The following is a 21,938-nucleotide window of genomic DNA, read 5'->3' as shown; positions in this document are numbered from 1 at the left end:
CTGGTTCAGAGCTGTTAATTTCCCACAATGAAAGTTCTGATTCACCAGCACAGTCAGGTATTCCTGATCTGAGGACATTTAATTAGTCTCATTTGTCTCCAGTATTAATTCCGTGCCAAATTCTTGCTTCCCAGGTCAGTGAAATGTTAGACACCTTGATCTTGGAGAGAACAGTTATATTCTTCTATAGTACATTGAATTCTTCCTTAATAGTTATGGATAACAAAAGTAGGACATCCATGCAGAAAGTCCCTGCTTGACAAGCAGGTCAGCTTTTTGGTTTTCAGTACTTAAGAGACGCTTTCCTCCTTGTCAATATTTATTGTAGCTAAACTGTGAGTGTTTAATTTAGTGTTCCTTGCACCTTTAAAAAGTGCAACCCCTTTAATCTGTTGTTTTAAAAAGCATGCATTAGATGTCAGACAACATAAAGACAGCATGTAGAGATAACCCTGAAGTAGGTGATGGTTCCAGTCATCTAGTGTATGGATAAAAGATTTCTGAGGCTATGTTACTTGGCAGTTCAACATGATCTGGCTGTTTGTTAATCAGAGAACACAAGAAGAACAAAGGAAGGAGAACAAACATGTTGAAAAAAAAGTGTTGTATTGCTCTATGATGTACAGCGGGACAACTAACGTAGTGGTGGGATTGGATAAAGCAGAGTCATGGAAATAATGAGCCATAGGAGGGTAGAATTTCTTTCGCTTTGTTTCTTGTGACTTGAGTTTGTTGGTAAAGGGGATAACATTTTGTATTCAGTCAGAGAGCATGTTCTGTAAATCTCTTCAGTTACCCGTTCCCTGGGTGTCGCAATAGATTAAGTCGCTGTGTGATGATATGACACCGCCATCACTCGTCTTCCTGGGATATTGCTGGAGGCAACAACAAACCTGTGTCTTTGGCACATGTGAAGGAATTTAGTGCTTGAGGGGTTAAATTACACAGGCTCCCCTGTGGATCAGCTTATGCTTGGACAGTAATAATAGCAATAACATTAATAATAAAAATGCCAGAGCAAAGGGAGTGGAGGGGGAGCAGGGGGAGAAAAAGGAAGAAGAGTGATGGAAGATGGGCTGGGACAGTCGGGGCCGGGGGAGGGATGCTGGAGAGAATGTGTTTTGTGCTGCAGGTGCACCGGCTCCAAGTCAGATGTGGTAGGAGCCTCTGCGACATGCACATGCACAAACACGCGTTACAGGAGCTCGGAGGACGGTTGGTGGCTCTGCGCGCGCGTGTGTGCGCTCTCGCTTCCAGCCATGATATCCTAGGGCAGTGTAACAAGCAATTTGTGTCAGCTCACAGTAAAGATTATTGGTGTTTTCACTGGGGAAATATTTATGCTCCATCTTCTTCTATTTTTAGCACTTTGAGTTTGCAGTCAGGTAGAAGGGCTGGTGGGGGAGTGGGAAGAGACCCACTGAGGCACACGTCTCATCCCTCAATTAGATGGAGCTAAACCCCTAATCTTGCTTAGGAATAGCTGCTGATGCTAAGTTTTCTTCTTTCCCTCCTGGTTTAGTGGGATATTACATCTCACTGCAGTATGGGTGGTAGAATGGGATATCAACTGGAATGTTTTGGTTCTAACAGAAAGCACAGGCGCTTTTTAAGGAAGGTATTTTTACATAGGTGAGGCCTCCAAAAAAAACAAAAGGCAATGTAAGTGCAGAATAATCTGGATTTTTTTTTTTTTAATTCCTGGATAGAAAGGCCATCACAGTAAGGGATGGTAATTTATTACATTTGAAGGAGGAGGAAGAGAGAAATCAGATTTTTTTTCTCTTTTGGATTTGTTGTTTATCATAATAATCCTTCTAGTGAAAAGGGCTAATTTACTCTTTCTATAGGAATATTTTAAGTGCGATTATCATAATATCACAGCTGCTGAAAAGGTCTAAAATAGGACATTGACCTTGAACGGGTTCCTGCATTTAGTATTCGGTGCTTAACATTCAAGAAACAATATAACTGCAACTCATTTATTAATGTATAATCTCAAAATGTTAACTCTTGCTCTGTAAATACATGCCACAAGGATTGTAGAAAGCTTGCAGTATCCCATGAAGTACATGTGGTATTTTATCAGTGTAAATATGTATAAGATTGTCAAGATTTCTGCTGGGAATACTCCATAACTAAAGTAAGTTTTCCCTTTGGTACTGCACTAGTTTATGATTTAATTTTTACTGACATTCCACCAGTCATATTATTAGCTTCACAAAATGAAAGTGAAATAATCCTGTATTAATTAAACAGAGCAACTGAATTCCCTCAGTCATCTTATCCTTGGCTGTCTGAGACAGTAACGCACTTCAGCTTCTCTGAAGAAACTTACACTAAAAAAAGAGCTTGGGGTAATAGTGAGATACCCATACTGAAGTGTGTGCCTGAATTATCTTTAGGGAGTAGACCTTTTCTGGTGGGTGACAGGCAATGTGCGTGTGGCTCCTTTTTTTTTTTTTCCCTTTCATTTTGTCAGAGGCTTTGGAAAAGGTGTTTCGTCAAGAGAATAATTTTCATTTATAGCAATATGAGCGGTTTCTATTCTGTACCGGTGAAGGCAGTCATTTAAATACCCAAGCCCGTGCCCTTGAAAATAAAACAAGGAGAAAATATGGAGTATTTATTTGAGACCAGATGAATTGAATGTAGTTCGGTAACATCGTAAGGCAATTGCTGTTATTTCACGGAGACATTTTTTATATTCTGGAACAGAGTGTAGCAGCAAAAGCTAAAAGCCTTGCTCTGTGTATTTGTGAATGCATTGTGGAAAAGTTCTAAAGAGCATTCCGAGATTGTGTTATGTGAGCTTTTTTCCCTAAGATCAAAACAAGGAGTAATTAATGCCAAATACAGACTGAAGCAGCAGATGGCTTTAAAGTAATAACCTGCTACAGTTTGTCCAACTACGTACAAACAGGTGAGCTGAATGTGTAGCATTTGTTTTTTTAACTCATTAGCGATATATCCAGGGATGCACCAAGTGCCTTCCAGTGAGAAGCATAAAAGGCAAAAGACCAGTAGACAGTGACAATATTGTTCTAATGTTGATCTTGCTGTAGCATAGCACATCTGAGCTGTGTTTAACTAGTGACTGTGAATAAAGAGAAAATCACATTATTTGTTGATACTTTGATATTTATTTCAAACTCTTAACAATATCGTATTTTCCAGCTAGACTTTGAATAAGGTACCATGGTGTATGGCAAATTTCCATCTGCAGTAACAGTATACCCGTTTTCAAATAAATTCTCAGCAGCTAATAGACCCATTCATATTCTTGCTCCTTCCCAGATGGCTTGAGCTTGTTGTTCCTTTTGGTAAACACGCATTTGACACAGTGCACCGTGCGACCTCTGTGAAGTGCCACTGAATCTTACTTCTTCAGGTGCCTTGAGGTAGTTGTGTTTTAAGAATTTGGCTGTTTGGATGCCTTGAAATGTCTATAGTATTTAAATGTGAAGATGCTGAAAGATATACTGGTTGGCACACAGGAAAAATTTTATGCACAGAGAGACATGGAAATGTAGGTGCTGCTCAGTAATGCCCCTTGACTGGCGCAGGCACTTACGGTAACTTTTTTCCTTCCCCTCTCTGATTCCATTACCACTGTTTTGTATAGACTCCTTGTGGTAAGATTTTGCACTGTACATTTTGCGAAGTTGGTGCAGGCATGTGTTTGCATGCATGTTCTTATTCTATATCCTCTGATAAAATTCAGTAAACTGGTACCTGTTTGCTTTTGTTTTCTTTCCCCTACTGCTATTTTTATTTATTTCTACAGAAAAGCTTGAAAAAATGAAGCTACCCTTAGCCCTAGTTTATTTGCTGCTCTTATGTGGTTCCCCCCCCCCCTTCCCCAAACTGATCAGTAACTGTGAAACCCAAGTTCAAGAATGCAGTTGGAATTCCAGACCCCAGTCTGGTGGAGGTGACACTTTCAGTCTCGAGGGAAGAAGCCACCTGCTTTGTTTATCAACATGCAAAGTACAGCACTGTATTTCTGGTTCACCAAGAAGCAGCGCTGCCAGGGAACAGAGACGCTTGCTTGGATGAAAGACGGTTGATAGCAAGGTAGTGATGGATCATAGGGGGGGAGGGAAAATGTGTTATCTAGGGGTGCAGAGGAGGGTGGGGGACGACAAGCCAACAAGGTAGCAGAAGCTATGTGAACATGAAAAGGAGAGCCTGCAGGAAGACAGACCATGACAGTGGGAAAAAGACCATCATGTTTCAGCACCTGAATATAAATACATAATCTTAGGAGATAATGAACAAAAGTGGAAATCAAGCTAACTTGTGCTTTGGTAAGTTTCAAGATGGATTTGCTGTCGTATTTTAAGGAGGGGGTATTCCAGGGAACTTAATACAGAAAAGTGACCTTATCAAATTACTCATGTATAGGGATCCATTCTGGGTGATTTTTAAATAAGAAAACACATACACATGAAAAGATTCAAAGGAATTTTAGCATGAAAATATGGAAAAATAGCAAATTTGGGTATAAATCTATAAACAGACACTCAGTACAAACAATATATTTGTAGTTCACGTTTTGCCAACATGCACATGTAAATCAGTTTGTAGGAACGGTATTTTGGGTTTATACAGTAATACAGATACCTACACGTAAAGACATCATATTCAAGTTCTGATTAGAGTCAAAAATCCACATTTATCAAATTGTTACTTAAAGAGGATGTTCTAATACTGTAATATGATTAAATGCCTCTCATTTTAAAATTTGATAAAACCTGTTTTTTTTTGTCTCAGATGTTTCTATCGAGTACTCAGATTTTACTCTACATTTCAGAGCTTTTTAATTCACTGCTCACAAGTGAATTTACATCTTAATTACAGAGTTCACATTTAACAATATAGACAGCATAATGCTACTGGTAATTAAGCTTTTACTACCTGCTTTCATACAGTAGTCAGAGCTGTAGTTTTGCTGTGTGAGTTCCGATTCCTAAACTGGCATGTATTTATACCAGGTTTGTAGGAAGCAGGCCCAGTCTTCACATAAGCTTAAATACATAACACTGGCATCTGTCTCCTGTAAACATATACAAACATGTCTATGGAACTTATATATTTTGGAGTTGCATTCTGTTGCTGTATTTATATGGTAAAATGCTGTGAAACAGAGTGGGAGATGGGCATTCGCGTTCCCATTTGTGAATGGTATTAATGCATTCTGAGGGTGTGCACTGATTTGTTTTGATCTAAAAGATTGCAATTTGCATCATGTTAGGGCTCCAGTCACAAAAGATTTTGTAAGTGCTGAGTTGAATTATAAAACATTATGGTCTTTCCAGTTTTTTTTTTCTTCTTGCCAGAAATAGCCTGCATCTGTTTTCAGTGGTAGGGGCAGAAACACTTTGAACCTGGAAAATAAGTATGATGTCTTCGCTGGAATAGTAAGTAAAAATAGTAGCTTTTCAGAGAAAAAAAATGCACCCCTGATACATTACTGATCCTTTCAGGGTGTGTGCATGTGTTTTGGTGCAAGCAGTGTGTACAAATTTGAGTATGGTCGTTTTTTTGGACCAAGTTTAACCAGGGACCTTTCATATGCCAGAGATGAGCAACACCTAGCTGGCTCTAAGCAGTGGTTTGCTGGCACTGGGCTGGGTGATGCTTATGCGGGCATACACGCCAGGCTACGTGTTCATTTCTCTTTTAGTTTGGTAAGATTTACTTTGCAAAAACCCAAACCCCCACACACTGTGGAGGTGTCTGCGCACTCCCAGCTTTACTAACGCAACCCTGCCACAGTGCAGTCCTTATCTTGTTAAAATGAGGCGGGCTGAGTTAGTCCGCTCTAATCCCTCCACAGTTAACAGAAGAAATTGATCGGTTCTGCAGCTTTTCTTTCTCTTTGCTGTATCTAAGTACGTACATCTAAACATCCAAATATTCACACAGGGGCATACAGCTTAAACACGCCCGCGTCACGATGGGGCTGACCTGGACGTGACCACACACGTACCTGTACACGCTCCCAGCTGCACCCGTGCTGTGCTGTTAAGGAATGGATTCGGGCGCTCGTTTTGTTAGGAATGTCCTTTTTTTTTAGTAAGTACATATAAAATAAGGCTTTTAATTTTTAAAGAGGTAATTATATATTAATATACATTTTAATATATTTATAGAGCCTGTCTATATATTGCTACATATTACACATAACAAAATCCCCGCCCGCCCCCGCCCCAGCCACTCGGATGACAATGAAAAGTTGAGTTACCCAGAAGCTGCGGCAGGCTGCCCTCGGCCGTTACTATTATTTATTTTTTCCCGGGCGCCGAGCAGTTCCAAAGGTCAGGGAAGCGGCGGTCAGGAGAAGGAGCGCCCTCCGTGAGCCCGGCCCGGCCGGCCCCGGCCCCAACCGCCACAGCGGCAACGCCGCCACCGCCAGCGGCAGCGCAAACTTCGTCCTCTACCTCTACGCGCAGTCTTTCGCCACCTCAGCCGGGGAGCCTGCCAAGGTACCCGCCGAACTGCGCTGGAAGTTCGAGCCGGCCTCCCCGCGGCCGGAGGGGAGGAAGGGGAGGGGAGCGGAGGGGAGGGGAGCTGCGCTCCGCTCCCGGCGGGCCGGCTGCCGGCGGCGCGGACATGTCTGCGGGCTCTGCCCCAACCGCCGCCGCCTCAGGCCGCTCCCCCGGCCCCACCCCTCTACCTGCCGCGCGGCCCCACGCGCCGGGCCGCCCCGGCGCCTGATTGGCCGCCGCCCCACCAATCCGCCGTCCCCCCCGGGCCGGGGGGACTGCATATGTAAAGCCCTACTTCATATTCATGAGCTCCGAGCGGGGCTTTAAGTCCTTGATTAGGCGCGCGGGCGAGCTTTTGGTCCCCACTGGCCGCGCGGGCCGCCGCCGCCTCGCCCGGAGAGCGCTCGTGCCAAGCGCGCGGCGCTCGGCCACGGAAACTTTGGTTGACCGCGGGCGCGCGCGCGGAGAATGGTCGCCGGGCGCAGATGGATTCGGTAGAACTTTGCCTGCCGGAGCCGCTCTCCCTGCACTACGAGGAAGAGTAGGTACCGCTCCCCGCCCCCACCCCACCGCCGCCGCCTGCCCCAAAACATGACAGGCGCCTAGACGCCGCTGCAGGTAACGCTGTGCCGCGGCCGTCGCGGGCGCGTCGGGCCCGGCCCGGCCCGGCCCGGGGCACTGCGCGGCGGCTGCGCGCCGGGGGCGGGGGGGGTGCGTGGGGGGGCTGGCGGGAGGCGGCCGGCAGCGGGGCGCTCCGCGCCGGGGAGGAGCGGGGCTGGCGGCGGGCGAGCGGCCGGCCGCGCTGCCTGCCCCGGCGCTGGCAGCCTGACAGGTGCGCCGGCTCCCCTGCCAGCGCCGGCTGTGAGGAAACGACGGCGACGGCGGCGGCGGCGGCGGCGGCGGCGGGAGGGAGGGAGGGAGCCCGCGCGGCGCTGGGGCGGCGGTTGGGAGCGGCCGGCCGCCGCGCTGCCCTGAGGTAGCGGCCGGGCAGCTCCAGGCGCCGGGGGGGTGCTCCGCGCTGCTGCGCTCGCTCTTGCTTTTCCCTACCCAAAGGCAGCAAAATACTTTTTTTTTTTAGCGAGCCGCAGTTCTCGGCTGGCACTTCGCGGCTACCTGGCGGAGCGTCTCCGGCGAGAAGCGCGGCGCCCGCACCAACCCGGCGCTGCGGGGCGGGAGAGTGGCCCCTGAACTTGGTTTCAGCCGGGATTAAATATTAGTGTATCACCGGGAGCTGTCAGCGGGTCGTTTTTCTTTATGTCGAGCCACTTACGTAGCCGTGCCTTCGCGCTGCTGACGGCGACACCGGAGAAGAAGCGGGAGGGGATCGCCCCAGACGCCGTCTGTGGAGAGGCTGTGCGGAGAGGTGACAGTGTATTATAGGTAGATGCCCACTAGCTGTCCTTGCTGCCTGCGCGTTGCCTTGCCGCTTGTAATTAAGCCAGAGATGAGGAGCGAGCTGCGGTGGTCGCGTGGTGGTGAAATAATGGGGGAAGCAGCGGGCAGCCCGGCTCGCAGGAGCGCAGTTTGGGGAGGCTGAGACAGGGGAGCCCGCCGTAGTGTTCCGGGATAAAGAAGGGAAAATCAACAGAGGTGGGATCCCCGCTCAGATGTGGTTTATAGGTCAGTGCACTGGGCTGCTGCGTGGTGTAAGATAGCTTTATAAACGTAAGAATGCAGTTTACGTAGCTTTTACTAACAGCGACACGTTTTTTGTAAAATACATAAAAATACAAGAAGTTGGGTTTTTTTTTTCCTTTTTTGGTGGGTGTTTTACCACCCCACCCCCCAAGAAGCTTTCTTGAATTTACCTTCTTAAAGCTAATTTGAATGATTAGTTTAGATAAGCCTCTTAGAGTAGATGCATTTAAATGAAATCGGGGCACATGTCTTTTTGGCTCTGGTGCAAGATTCAGACTAATTTTTTTCTTCCTCTTTGGCTCAATTAAAAGTCTTCTTAAAACACTCCCAATATATTGTTCGAGCGTAGGCTTTGAGGCATGTGTGGTCGAGTGGACACAGAGAAACAACTAAGGTTCGGAAACATACCTGCTTCTCTGAACTAATAAGCCTCGGACTTTTACACGTTATTAATAGTAATAGTAATTGTGTTTTGACTATATATTGTTACATGCGTATGCACATACAAGCATAAAGGCGTACAAAATAAATACACTAGTTTCTGCACTTCTTATGTTATGGATGAGAGAAGAGAGGATTCAAGCTAAAAATTGTCTGAACGTTTTAGGAGTGCACAGATACCTGTCTGACCATCACTAGGTATGCTTTGATTTTAAGGCAGAGCGTGTTAAAGCATGCAATAACTTAAAGCCAGCTGCAGCCTTGACTTTTTGCTTTTTCAGCAATAACAATAGCACTAATAATTACTAATAGTTAATAAGCTAACAGATGCAATAAATATATCTGCTCATTTTGACATATGTGTCAGTTTAATCATTCTAAATGAATCAGTGCGTTCATAACGTGAAATCTCCTTCAACCTCTGATTAAAATGTAACGTTGACTGAAGGATTATAGAGCGGACTTAATTTTACTGACTGTTTTAACAGTTGTCACAGCTGTTGGAAGAAGGAAAGGCAATTGAAACACTCCAAAAAAGGCGGGGGGGGGAAGAACGGGACTAGTTTAGTAAATTTCAACATGATCTCTGAATGACAAACATTGAAAATTGAAGAGATTTGTAACTCCAGAAAGCTTCTGTGCACTGTGTACGTTTCCCCTTTGTGACTCACTATGTTTTATTAATTTGAACCCTCAGCAGTTTGCCTACTTTCTCCATTTAAAAATGTGCAACAGCGTTTAAACGTGAAACTAAATCAGCTGTTACAACGTGGATGGATTTTCATCTTGCAGTGCAACAGATAAAATACATAGATGACAAGGAATAAAGATTGTAAAATGGCGGTAATATTTAAAAAGTGGACATAGATGTTACATCATGTGAATACTTCTGTGCAGTGATGGTCGGTATACACGTTTTTTTATTTTCTAACCATTCTTATGTTGCAGTGTGGGAACGGACTGTGGAGTTACTGTGCGAGTCTGTCTGGGTTATGTTTGCGTACAGATGAATGTGTGTGTATACTTACATCAGCATGTAAATACATATTTATGTGTGCGTGTCTATGCCAGGTGATTATATGGTAAACATAAAGGAGTTTATGTCAGTTTCACTCTTCAAAATATTTTGGCATAGCTTCTAATTCCTGAAGAATTTATTTTAGTAGTGCCTTTCATTTGTAAAGGGAAGAAAGGGGTGGACTGAAGAATGCTTCTTTGTGAAGTGTGAAGCGGCACTTGATTCCACTCCACGGTTTCTCCAGGCTGTGGAGATCTTTAACCTCTTGCGTTTGTCTTATTAGATAGCTATTTAAAGTTGTTACTGAGAAATAAAGCCCGAATATTAAAGTCAAAAGTCTCTAGGCCTCTGTACCGGCACGCACACGGTGTGTAAGGTGGCCCGCAGCTCTGTGTTGTGAAGCCAGCCCCCACGTGTGGGTGAGCGAACAGACTCTGCCTGTGTTCCCCCCTTGGGCGGCAGGCAGGCCTTGGTCCCTTCTTCCTTCCCTCTTTCTGGTTGTAGGTCTTTGCTTTTTTGGTTTTGATAGACTGATGGCAAGTTTTTAAATCCTGCAGGAAGTATAAAGGGTTTGTGCTGAAATGCCCGTCTGACAGCTTTTCATTTACTGGGGCTTGCCCCTCTTTTGGCGATGGTTGCTCATTTTAATGTGTTTATGGTTGTGCTCTTTTATTTACTGAGCCTGGTGCGTTGCAGCGGTAATTAACCCGTGTTATTAGCAAAGCCCTTGTGGATATCCATTAATTCTCTTGAATGACCGATCATTTTTTCTGTACTTTTTTTCCCCATTTTTTCCTAAGGCACGGGGTCCTTTTTCTAACAGTCCTTAAGCTTTAACATTTCCTACAAATTTCTTTTTAAACCGAGGCAGGTAGAAGGGCACCATCCCTATAGTTCCATAACAAAGAATAACTCTTGTTTCAACAAACTCTTTTCAAAGATGCTAATGGGAAGCAAAGCAACTGAGAGAATCTGTAGGGAACAATTTATTTAATTATTATTTTTCAAAACACATGCTTAATGATAAGAAAAGAGATAAGAATTTCCTTAGCCTTTTTTTTTTTTTTTTTTGGTGTAGCTGCATTAACTGTTGTGAGTATTTTAGCGTTCATATTTTAATCAGATTTCAACTTAGTTAATAGCACTTTGGGCATTTAAAAAATATTGAGCCAGTAGAAAAATACTTGTGCTTGCACTGCTGAGAAAAGATAAGGGCCGCCTCATTAGCCAACCCTACTTTTGCAATTAATTTCAAATACACGGTGCTATTCATCAAATACAGAAGGTAACTTGTCTGTGATAATATTTAACGATACTTGAAGCCTACTTTGCTTAGAGTAGCTAAGAATTGTGATATGTCTATTCTCACAGATACATCAGTCCGTATGCTATGCTGCTATTTCTGTGTGTTAGAGTGAGATTATGATAGAAAAATTATGGTATAAAATATGAATTATTTATAAGTGACATGATTATTCATTTTACGGAATGTCTTTAAAGGACTGACCCTTGACCCTCAGGGAGGTTGCTTGCACCCCTGTGGAAGTGTAAGCAGGCACGAAAAAAACCCACTTATTTGAACCTTTCAAGGAACTATCTCAAATAATTATATTTTGCTTAGGATAAGTGAAATGCCTAGGATAAGCAGGAAAGAAAATACAGGAGGAACTCTTGCTCCTATTGAAGCTTAAAGTAGCCTCTGTCTATAAGATAAGCTTTGCTGTGAATTCTTCATAGCAAATTCATGGAGGGAAGAAACAATAAAATGTTGATCCGTTACAAGTGCATATGAGCCTCATGCTACGAAGCTCTCTAGAGGAAATCTGTGATTATGCCGGGCCAGTTTGTTCAGTTTTTATCTCTTTTACATCCACTGGCCTTGTATTAAATTGTCATTGTCCTAAAGCACATGAGAGAGAAATGAATTGCGTTTCTCGACATGCTCTGACAGTGAAATATTTAGCCTCTCTGTCTCCAGTCATACTCATATGTATGTTTGATAGTGCAGGGATGACACCAACAGTCGCTGCAGCTTGACATTCCACTTATTACGTGTTCTTTCGTATTTTGTGTATCCTCTTTTAGGCTTGAGTTAGGTAATCATACGTGCATACAGATATATCTGTAGAAGCATGTATATGTGTGGTTTTGTGTTTTATATATTTAAATTTTACGTGGAAAGCCTCTGTCTATGCACAGCAAGTTTTGAGTTCAAATACATATATATATCTATGCGTGTGTGTTCCAGGTATACAGTGTATTTCTTATGCAATTTGTGCAATGTACATTATTATTGTGTGTATGCACACAGACATGTATATGGTAAGTATATGCAGAGCTAAATAACTTCCTTACATGCAGTTGCTTGTCAAAAACCTGCTGCTTTTTTGTGTTTGTTTTTTTCTTAGGCATGAGAAGAGAGCTGGCCAGCAACGTAGATAAAATATTTGCACTTGATTTTAGATCAGATTCTCCATGTAATCTAGCATTTTCTGTATTTGTACTCACAGTTTTGCTTTTAAAAGATGCTGGTTTTTTTTATACAAATTTCCTCTTCCAAGTAATTTACATGACTAATATTTATTCATAGTCCTGTAAGTTTTGGCTCTCAATCAGAGGACTGTTTTTTCAGCTACATGTGTCCTTGGACACATGGTTATGTTTACACCTAAATAATATAATTATTTTTAGAGGGGGAAGCCTCGTACATGTGGTTGTTAGTATAAATCACAGTGTCCTTAGACAAAATATAAAATACACATTCCGTTTCAATGGTCCTTAGTCCTCACCAAAAATCCTGTAGTTTTTTTCTTACTATTTGCTTGTCCAGAAGTAAAAATACTGTGAAACATTAAAGAGAAATATTAAACTGAATTATGTAGTGCTATGTCAGGGAGTATTACTTAATTATTATTTTAAAAGGATTTTGTTTTGCCTTTTCAGTAGCACTTTGGAGAGTAACTTCGATAGGTGCGGTAGAACATTGCCTTTTGACATGTATGTGTTGTGAAACAATTTAGGTATTTGCTATGTTACAGAAGCTTTAAACCTCTTGGGTCTGTTTACATAATGCTTTTAATATTTTTCGGTTTATGTGTATTTCCTTCAAACAAAGAAGGGCTTTTCTCTTTGCTGTTCCTTAATAGAACGGGTTTGTATTAAAGGGAATCTTGTCTAATTTCTGATTATCTTCCCCTTTTGAGGAGCATAGCTTTTTATAATCAGAGCGTCATTTCCCACTTCTTTTCAAATTGAAATAAAATTTATTTTTTTGCCTCAGCTTCCTAGACTTGCTAGGAAAAAATCTCTGTTAACATCCTAGTGAAAGTTAGAGCGATACAGGTACTTTTACGGAGTGGGAGACAAGCATATGCTGTTTTTCTTTACTGCCAAATGTCTCATTCTTACCGTGGGTCACCATTCTGAATTTGTGTGAAATCTACATGGAATTTTCTGAATTAGATCAAAGTAATTTACAAGGCAAAACAAAAACTGCTATTAGAAATATAAATCTCGTATTTTTCATGACGCTAACACAGAACATTAAGCATGAAATTAGAGAAGGGTCTACAAACACTGCAGAAAGTTAGTATATCGGGGTGTGTGAAATTGAGGTTCCTTTTCCTTAGTCTAATCAAGCCATTTATAAAATCCCTGTACAGAATTGTGCACATTTATTTATATGATAACCTACTGAAATATGATGAGTTACCTCTATGCACGTGACAATAGTCTAAATATATTCTTTTATCATATATTCAAAATTACATTCCCTTTCCCTGAGTAAAACCTCTTTGCAGATTTGAGCCGCAGTCTTTATGTGGGAGGGCAGAGTCTCTTAAAGGGTTGTGTTCTGTAACCAAACTTTAAGATAAAGTGATGTAAGGTTTTTTAGGCTATTACTCTGTAGGTTAGTGTGGATGTCTCTTACTGCTCTCTGTCTTTTCATGTTGTTGTAAGTGAAAAAAACTGCACGTCTCCTTTTCATCATTTTGATTGGAACTACGTACCATATGTAATATGTTTTGGCAGCACTTACCTAGCCAAAGAAAACAAATTAATATTGGCCATGCTGAGGGGTGTCAGAAGTATCACAGATGTGTCGATTTAGCTTTGCTCCATCACACACTCTTTCCTTAAACAACTGGTCAAGCTGTCGCAAAATGTAGTGTTGGCTACAGTGAGATTCTAATAGGTGTGATCAGAGATTGATGGCTTTGGCAAGTTAGAATGAGAAGATGATGTGGAGTTGCTGTTGTTTATTTTGAATGGCCTCAGAAAAAACCCAAACAAACAAAAGCCAAAAGAAAAAAAGGAGACTTTTTTCTAAAGTAAAAATGTAATTAAAAAATTATAAGCCAGCCTCCCCCCCCCCGCTGCCCCAGCCAGCTAGATATTAAACAGTTTAAAGTCGTGCAGATGTAGAGATACTGGTAAGTATAATGAAAAAGTCTATCCAAAAATGTAGCGTTGACTTCTTCCTGAGCATTTCTGAAATTCCTTCCCATATAAAGGTGCCAGAACGGGTGGGGAGAGGAGGAGGTGGCTTGTTTTATTCAGTCCATCCTTATCTGTGATACCGCTCTTCTTTTGCCCTTTCCCCCTATTTCTGGGTTTGTTTCTAGAGCTATTTTTGGAAGAAACACTTTTTTAAATCTCACATGTGAATATTTTTAAGGAAATACAAGATGGGAAAAGCTAATGAAGAACAATAATTAACAAAATGGTGAAATCATATTCCTTTATGTACTCTGAGCTGTGCTCTTAGTATAGCAAGTTACTGACAGTTTCTGTAATTCTCCATGTATTGAAAATGCAACAGAGGGAAAGGATCAAGCAATTTTCTATGTATTCTTTATTTACTTTTAAAAATTATTTTTCTGTCTTCAAGTTGGCTGCAGGATTTGGTTCCTGTCTTTTCGGAGGATGAATGCCGGTGTCCTTTTGTGTTTTAAGTTCGTATTTTCTTGCTTAGGTGGGCTGTGACATGCTCGGTTGGCAAGTATTAATGCTAAAATAGTTTTCGGAGGAATTTATTTCAGAAAGTCTGCGAGTTTTTCTTTAGCACAATTATTTTACCTTTTTTTTTAAAGGAGAAAAACAATCTAGTAAAAATAAAAGCTAAAACTCATGTGTCATCTTAAAAACAAATGGATTTAGAGTGTGTTTCTGAAAACAAATGCACATGGATTGCTATCAAAATAATCTTTAGAGAATGGTAAAATTTTTACAGCAAAAAGTGGATTTTTTTTTTTTTTTCACACCATGGTAGTTTAATGTTCCGTGAATGCAAGATTTCCTGTACTAAATTATATTCACTGTTGCAGCGGTGAAAAAATTCCCTGGCAGTGTTCTCATAGTAGCCGTTAACGTAGTGGGACAGATTAGATGTTTTGAAGTGGCATGAAATGCCGTGTCTTTAACCAACTGTTCCCGCGCGCGTTAAAGGGGTGAGAATTGGATTCCCAGTAACTGAGTAAAGCTCACGGGCACCCCGTCGTTCCTCTCGCAGGAGCTGCTTGGGCCCAGTTGGTGCTGGGTGATATTTAAAGAGCTGAGCAGGCACTGTCGGTGGCTGACATTAGTATGAATGACACCTGTCCCATCAATCACCGGGCCGGGGTGTCACAGATGGAGAAACAACAATCGGCTGAATTACCCGGCACCACACACTTGGCTTAAGTCGGCTCATTGTTCTCCGACAAATCTCGAGGATGGCTGGTTCTGCGCCGGGCGTCCAGACAGCAGCACAGGATGGGCTCAGGTGGTGGCACGTGCCTGCCCTGTGTGGCTCTGTCGGAGGCAAAGCCCTGTCGGGGTGGGGGTGCTGGGGAGGAGCGCTCCGTGTGGGGACTGAGCCTTCAGCTTCTAAAGAAGGCTGTAATTAATCAAGAGCTGAAACTCCGGATTTCTGCCGGCCTTCCAGAACTTTTCATGTAGCTAGCTGAAAGCGCCCAGCCAGGTTGGCGTTTTAACTCTTCAAATACCACGTTGTAGCTGTCATTCTGAGAAGAGCGAAGGGAGATTCTACATGTGCTTCCTATGGCTGTACAGTAAGCAAGATCTTCAGACCCGTGGCCCTTCTGAAGTAGTAGATCTTTTATTATTCCTCAGTAATTAGCACTGAAAATTCAGTATCCGAGATGCTGAATGAAAAGGAGAGTAGCTGAGAGGCTTATGTGGGGGGGAGCGGGTTTTTTTTGGTTTTGTGATGGGTCTTTGATTGCCGGACGAAGGTTGGATCATGAGAAATTTTGGTCTTGTTCCAGAGAAAAACTGTAAAGGCATTTAAATGCCTTCAGACACTGTAACCGTTTTCCTTCCTTCTTGTCTGTCTTTCTTTCCCCCTTGCAAATCAGAGACAGTTCCCAGAGGACAGGAGAATAAAATAAACAAAAAAGCAAGTAGAAATTATTTCTCTGCTCTTCAGTCCTGTGTCAGGTATGTTTTGAATGCATTTAAATTCTGCTGCTTCCATGCTCTTCTCCAAGTAGCACTAGATAAATACCTATGAAATACTGAGATGGAAGTGATCATTCTTACTATAGATATTTTTCTTCTACCCCCCCCCCCCCCCCCTTGCTTCCTCCTCACATCCCTTTTGTTACACACTACAGAGTGGCGGTATTTTTGTTGTAAGCTAATTTCACTGCTGGTGTTTTTGTTATAACTGAAGTCAAGCAGAAAACCTGTAGCATGCCAGGAACAGACTACAATATATTGAAGACACGGCTTATGTTTGATTGTGTGTAAATACAGTTAGTTAGTTGGGTTTATCTGATAGCCTGGCAGAAAGAGAGAGAAGCAGTACAAACTGTTTTCAGTAACTGTGCTGTTCATACACCTGATAAGATTGAGAGTGCTTTCGAGCTACTGATATGCTTTGAATAAGAAAAGAATAATCACATCCACTGGCACCGGCTTATCGGGAATGAAGTAAAATGCCAGCACTTTTACATTAGCAAAAGTAAATGTTTTAGACACTTTGGGCCCTTTTTCCATTTAAATTAAATAGCAGTGTCCTTTTGAGTGTGCTGCAATGAATGGAAGGATTTATTACCTTGACAAAATTACAGGTGAATGTGTTGAGGAGTCCTCAGCAACAGTAACAGCTCTTTTGATAAGTGGCTACATCTATTCACTTCTTGGGACAGAAATTCAGTAGTTTTATCCTCTCTTGCTCTGGGAAGTGCAGTGGCTACCTTACACTATGAAGAACTGCACATTGTAACATACTTGTGCGTTTGTAACATACTGGCAACACATTTGAAATTCAGCACGTAACACAGCTGTTCATAAAATAATGCTTGATCATTTACTAGTATGTCCTCTGTCTTCAGTTGCTGTGTATTTTCATGTTCGAAAAAGAATATATCTCAGAGGCTTTGCTGGGAAGGCAAGATATGATTCATCATTAACTTATGCCAGCAGTTACGAAGCATGCTCGGATGCACTATTATCTTCTCGAAGTTTACCAAATTTTATACTTTTCTTTTTTATTTCCAGGTTCTTTTTCTTTCATGTGCTTACAATTAATTTTGGGATATTCAAATTTGATGAATGATAGTGTAATAGCAGATTTGATCGATTTTAGATTATTATTGATTACTGTCGATGTGATCACTGTGACACTCTGAAATCAATACTGTGTGATTAAACCAGGGCACCACTGTTCTATACATTAGGCAGCAGCTGGGAATTTAGGAACTGAATGTTCACAAGCTATAAATTGAGAAAATGTTCAGATTTAAATAGCCCTTTGTTTGGCATTTACTCACCAAAATATGTTTCAAGGGAAAGTTAGTTTTCGCAAGTGCAGACTTTCAGTAAAAGAAAGGTCATTGATTTAAGGTTTATTAAATTTTAGCTAAAAACAACTGGCTCCATTTGGGTGTAAAATAATTTAAGTACTTACTGCAGGCAATCTTCATGCTTTAGAGCTGTTGCTCAAAGGTTTCATTCTTCTATGAAGATGTCAACTGTAAATATAAAAATGCATCACTGAAAATGTAATGGTTTAAAGATTCAAACTGAAATAAAAATGCCTGCCTGGGGAAAGCACTATAATCAAAATAAAGTACTCTTAACTTTTTTTCTGTGGAGGCCATACTTGAAAAGAGCAGTTGAAGGCAGCAGGTAGCGAGCTTGGTAGGAAATGCCATTTATTTATTTATTTATTCATTTATTCATTCTCCCCCACAGATGATGATAGCATAGCTTTGGAATCAGCAATACGTCAGCTACTAATACTAGACAATATGTAAGCTGCTGCCGCTTCTGAAATGCGGCAGCCTGGCATTTAAGTCAACTTTATAATCTGGCAAAAACCCCACCTAGCAATATTAAAATCAAGCTTCTAGACAACTTTTATTTCTGAAAGCTTTCAATGTCTTTTTACATCTTTTTAGCACGTATTAAATTTCTTAGGAGCAGTGCCCTGGATGTACACTTGATGAATGACTGGGGTGGGGCTTTTACCCCCCCCCCCTTTTTTTTTTGTAATACTTGCATGTGCAGTGATGCTGGAAGAGGAATACTGCATATGCAGCTGTCTGACAAAATAACTGTAGGCGTTTTGTACCATTGTTAGATGAGTTAGCAGAGATTTTCCAAGGTGTGAGGGACAGCCTGCTGCCAAGCTCTTGCATCTGTCTTAAGAAATCTTTTGCTTTTAGGCTGGTAGTGGCCTGATTCAAAACTAAATGGAAAGAATGCCATTCATTTTAATAGATTTTGGATCAGTTTCTATGATTGATTTAAAAAATGAATGGTTTGGTAGTATTTTGAAAGAAATCAATGAAGAAATGGAATCTGTGTCCAAGGATTCACTGCCAGGATGTGACATTTGCACCAGTATAGAGTTGCCTAAGGGAGTGTGACCAGGAAATACTAAGCTTAGCCCATAATATTTTCTGTGTGAGCTTAAAAGCAGTGTTGGCATTATGCCAATATCTTCCGTCTTGTGTTGACTAAAGAGAAGGTAGAAGTCCTTCAGATGGAGATGGTAAGACAAAATGAGGCTGACCCCTTTTTTTCTTGGTTTTACATCTGAACTGCAAGAGAGGTTGAAATGCTGAATTTACATAGATTAATTGATCTTGGTTTGTTTCTGCTGATGAATTTCGGATGAAAAGCTATAATATGTAATACGTATGTCTGATGCATATTATCATCCTCTACAGGGAGAAACACTTTGGTGTTGCTATGCAAAATGAAGAAGTCATAAAGGATGGTCATGGTCGTTCAGCATGTCTTTCCCCATGAGACGCAAAATAAATTTTAGTAGATGGAGAATTGCCTTGACTGGCCTCCAACCAACATTTTATTTATGAAAGGCTCATACAGTGTTTAAGAGATACAGGAACTTGGCTGTTGGGCAGAAAGCATTTTTCTACTTTCGCTCTTGTAGAAAGAAATAGGCCAAGATGGCAGAACAGGGTAAAGGAGACATAGAGGGTTCACTCTCCAAATACTCTGATGCATAGAGGGTTCACTCTCCAAATACTCTGATGCTTCTTTATGTTATCTAGTCATATAAAGATTACCTTAAAGTAGGTGTGAAAGTAGTATGTCCTGCCCTCCATTTTAGAGACTTTTCTAGTGCAAAACTTTGTCGTAGATAGCAGTGCCTACATCCGAGTCTGATCAGGTAAAGTTGCATGTGGTTTTGATCCCTGATCTCAGTGCACAATTTGCATCGATGTGTTCACCAAACAAAGGGTTTCTATGGTAATTGGTTTTCGTTTCCTTGATTTTCTTATTCTCTTTGGATAGGAGCACTGTGTAATTCCAGACCCATTCCTTTAATCACAGATCACCTTTTTGTTTCTGGTGAAGCATTGTCTTCTGTACAAAGGAAGCCATAGGTGTGTTTTACTGCCAGTATCAATGGGAGGAAGATCTGACTTTATGGCTTTTTTTAATTAAATGTTTAAATGTGTAGATTAGCGTTATGATAAAAAAAAGAGAGCTTTTTTCTAGAACAGTAATATTTGAATTTCATGTGAAAATATGTTAAAGGAAGTTTCTTGCCAAATCTGCAAAAGCCTGTTTCTATAAACGTTCACACAAGGATGCTTTATCAACGTTCAGTACTTCTGTTAGAGCAAAGCCTATTACTTTCTTAGGCACGAAGGAAATGGTGAGTTACACAGCATGTATTTATAAAGGTTGTGTCCGTGACATTTGTCTCAAAGATTTCTTTCCTGGAGAAGAACTCCTAGAAAAGCTAGGTGTGAGGACTAAATATAAGCCTGTGCACTTAAACCCTATTGTTAAATTTTGATTGGTCAGAATTAGCAGAATAAGGAAAACTGAGGCATGCATGTCAGTTCTTCCTTTTCAGAGATTTTTGCATAGCAGTTGGGGTTTTGTTTCCACTTTAGTGATTAGTTTTTTGTTGAAGCTGGTGAGGATTGTCTCAGAGCAGCACAAACCACAACCCATCAGCAGGCTGCTAGTCAGCAGCAGGTGTGAACAACATAAAACAGGATTAACACTGAACCAGAGTGTGCACTAAAAACAGAACCCCTGCCTTGGTTTTACAAGGGCAGTAAGGTAGAAGCACTCTTGTCGTGTTTACTAAACAGTGTTCAGTGGACTATGTAAATGTCTCTGCTCAACTGCAGAGAAATAAGTACAAAAATTATTATGTATTCGAGATTTTTGAAGACACTTTTTCCTCCTTTAAGAGTAGACCTCTGTTAGTGTTAAACCAGAGACACAGAGGCAAATGTCAAGGTGTTCAAAATTAGTGCTTCAGTTTTTGCAGCAGAGGAAAGGGAGGATGGAATGTCAGCATTCAGCATTTAATTTTTTTGGTCGTTGACATAGGGGAAGCTGGTAGATTGTATTGTCTTTTTGAAATTACACCTTTACGATTTAGGGTTTAATGTCTGTTTATTTCTTCTGTACACATTTCCTTTAAAAAGGCAGATTTTCCATTCCTTGGCGTTTGCATGTTTGGGAGCTTTTAAAGCCATGTGTTTTTCATATCCATTACATTCAGCATCAAATTCTGCCCTTACTTATGCTCTGTATTAAAAGTTAGCGAGTTACATTTGCAGTGGAAGCAGGATTTACTTGTTTTATATTAGGATTGTTTATATGCCACTCCCGTGTCCCTGCCTCTATCTGTATATTACCCGACCAGAGAAATTTTCATGTTTTAGATAAAGAGGTGTTTAAGGTGACAAAATTTTTCAGAAATATTATGTGTAATTTTACTTGTTGTTTGTGGGTTGGTTTTTTTTTTTTTTTCTCTCTTTCCTGTTATTCCTGGACCAGACTTTGAAAACAGGTCAGTATCTATTAGGCTGCATTTGTACAATACATGTAGTTTGATTTGGAAAAAAACCCCAACAAAAAAAAAAAATCACCCAACCCCAACACCCCCCAAAAAAACCAAACCCAAAATCCTAACCCACAAAAAAATACAACTCATTTTTCCTGAAGCTTTTTCAGAAGACCTACAACCTCAGCCCTGGGAAGATTTATCGGTACTTCTGTTTGCAGAGCTCTAATTAAAATGTGACCCTTTTGAAAATCAAATTCATGGTATTTATATGAAGTCCAGTTTAAGTATAATTTTTTCTTCTTTCCTATGATGCTCTCATGGGATTGGGATTGACAATTACTTTCCTCATAGAACAGAATGAAGTTATTTTTTATCATTTAGTGTTCTCTCATCAGCGTTAACTCCTTGCTAATTATTGGATTACAGATACATATTTAGGCATGCATGCAAAATTTTTTTACTGAAATGCCTTTTTGAAGAATAGCTGCTTTTGTAGGGTCCAGATCCTGTCTTCACAGACACCTGTGCAACTGAACTCCTTTTACTGTCAAGATGTCCATATACAACTCTCACGCTTCAGATGATGAGAGCTTTGCTTACGCATGGTGTGCAGATAGCAATGGCAGCATTACACAAGCAGTAAGACTGCATTCAAAGTTAAAATTTGAAGTTAAAGAGAATTGAAGAGACTTGAGAGCAAAAAATAGTCAGGAATTAATGTATTTTCTAAAATACCTTGAATAGTCACATCACCTCATTAATTAGTAGGCTTAATAAATCAATTAAAAGCATTTATTTTAAAATAATACCTGAACTGTGAAAATATGTCCAAACCAGAAAGACCCTAATATCAGTCTTGTGGCCTTACAATATGAATTGTTTCATTCTTCGCCTATTTTTTTTTCCTACGTATAGTTAAGTACATAAACAGTTTCAATGCTAAGACTCTACATGACCAGTTTTAACCATAAGTTTTTTGCTGATGAAAAGAGAAGACTTGGGAATTCTGAATTTTTCATTGTATTAACTTTATATCAGTAGTAAAACAAGC

The 21,938-nt window shown here is 41.0% G+C and overlaps 1 protein-coding gene across 15 annotated transcripts in view; it reads left to right on the top strand.

Annotated features, from left to right (window-relative positions):
- The window catches only part of ESRRG (estrogen related receptor gamma), a 412,075-nt gene that overhangs the window by 234,626 nt on the left and 155,511 nt on the right, over positions 1-21,938 (top strand). Inside the window, exon 1 of one of the 15 annotated variants that reach the window (XM_075413001.1) lies at positions 6,898-7,035. The exons of 13 other annotated variants lie outside the window; for them this stretch is intronic. In XM_075413001.1, the coding sequence (XP_075269116.1) occupies positions 6,980-7,035 (56 nt within the window). In that variant the 5' untranslated portion in view covers positions 6,898-6,979. Of the gene's footprint in view, positions 1-6,897; positions 7,036-7,745; positions 7,875-21,938 lie in introns of those variants that run through there. One more of the 15 variants, XM_075413008.1, reaches the window with a different exon arrangement.

Source organism: Opisthocomus hoazin, chromosome 2 (assembly GCF_030867145.1).
Source record: "Opisthocomus hoazin isolate bOpiHoa1 chromosome 2, bOpiHoa1.hap1, whole genome shotgun sequence".
Taxonomy (NCBI): domain Eukaryota; kingdom Metazoa; phylum Chordata; class Aves; order Opisthocomiformes; family Opisthocomidae; genus Opisthocomus; species Opisthocomus hoazin.
This window is presented reverse-complemented; position numbering and strand designations above follow the sequence as displayed.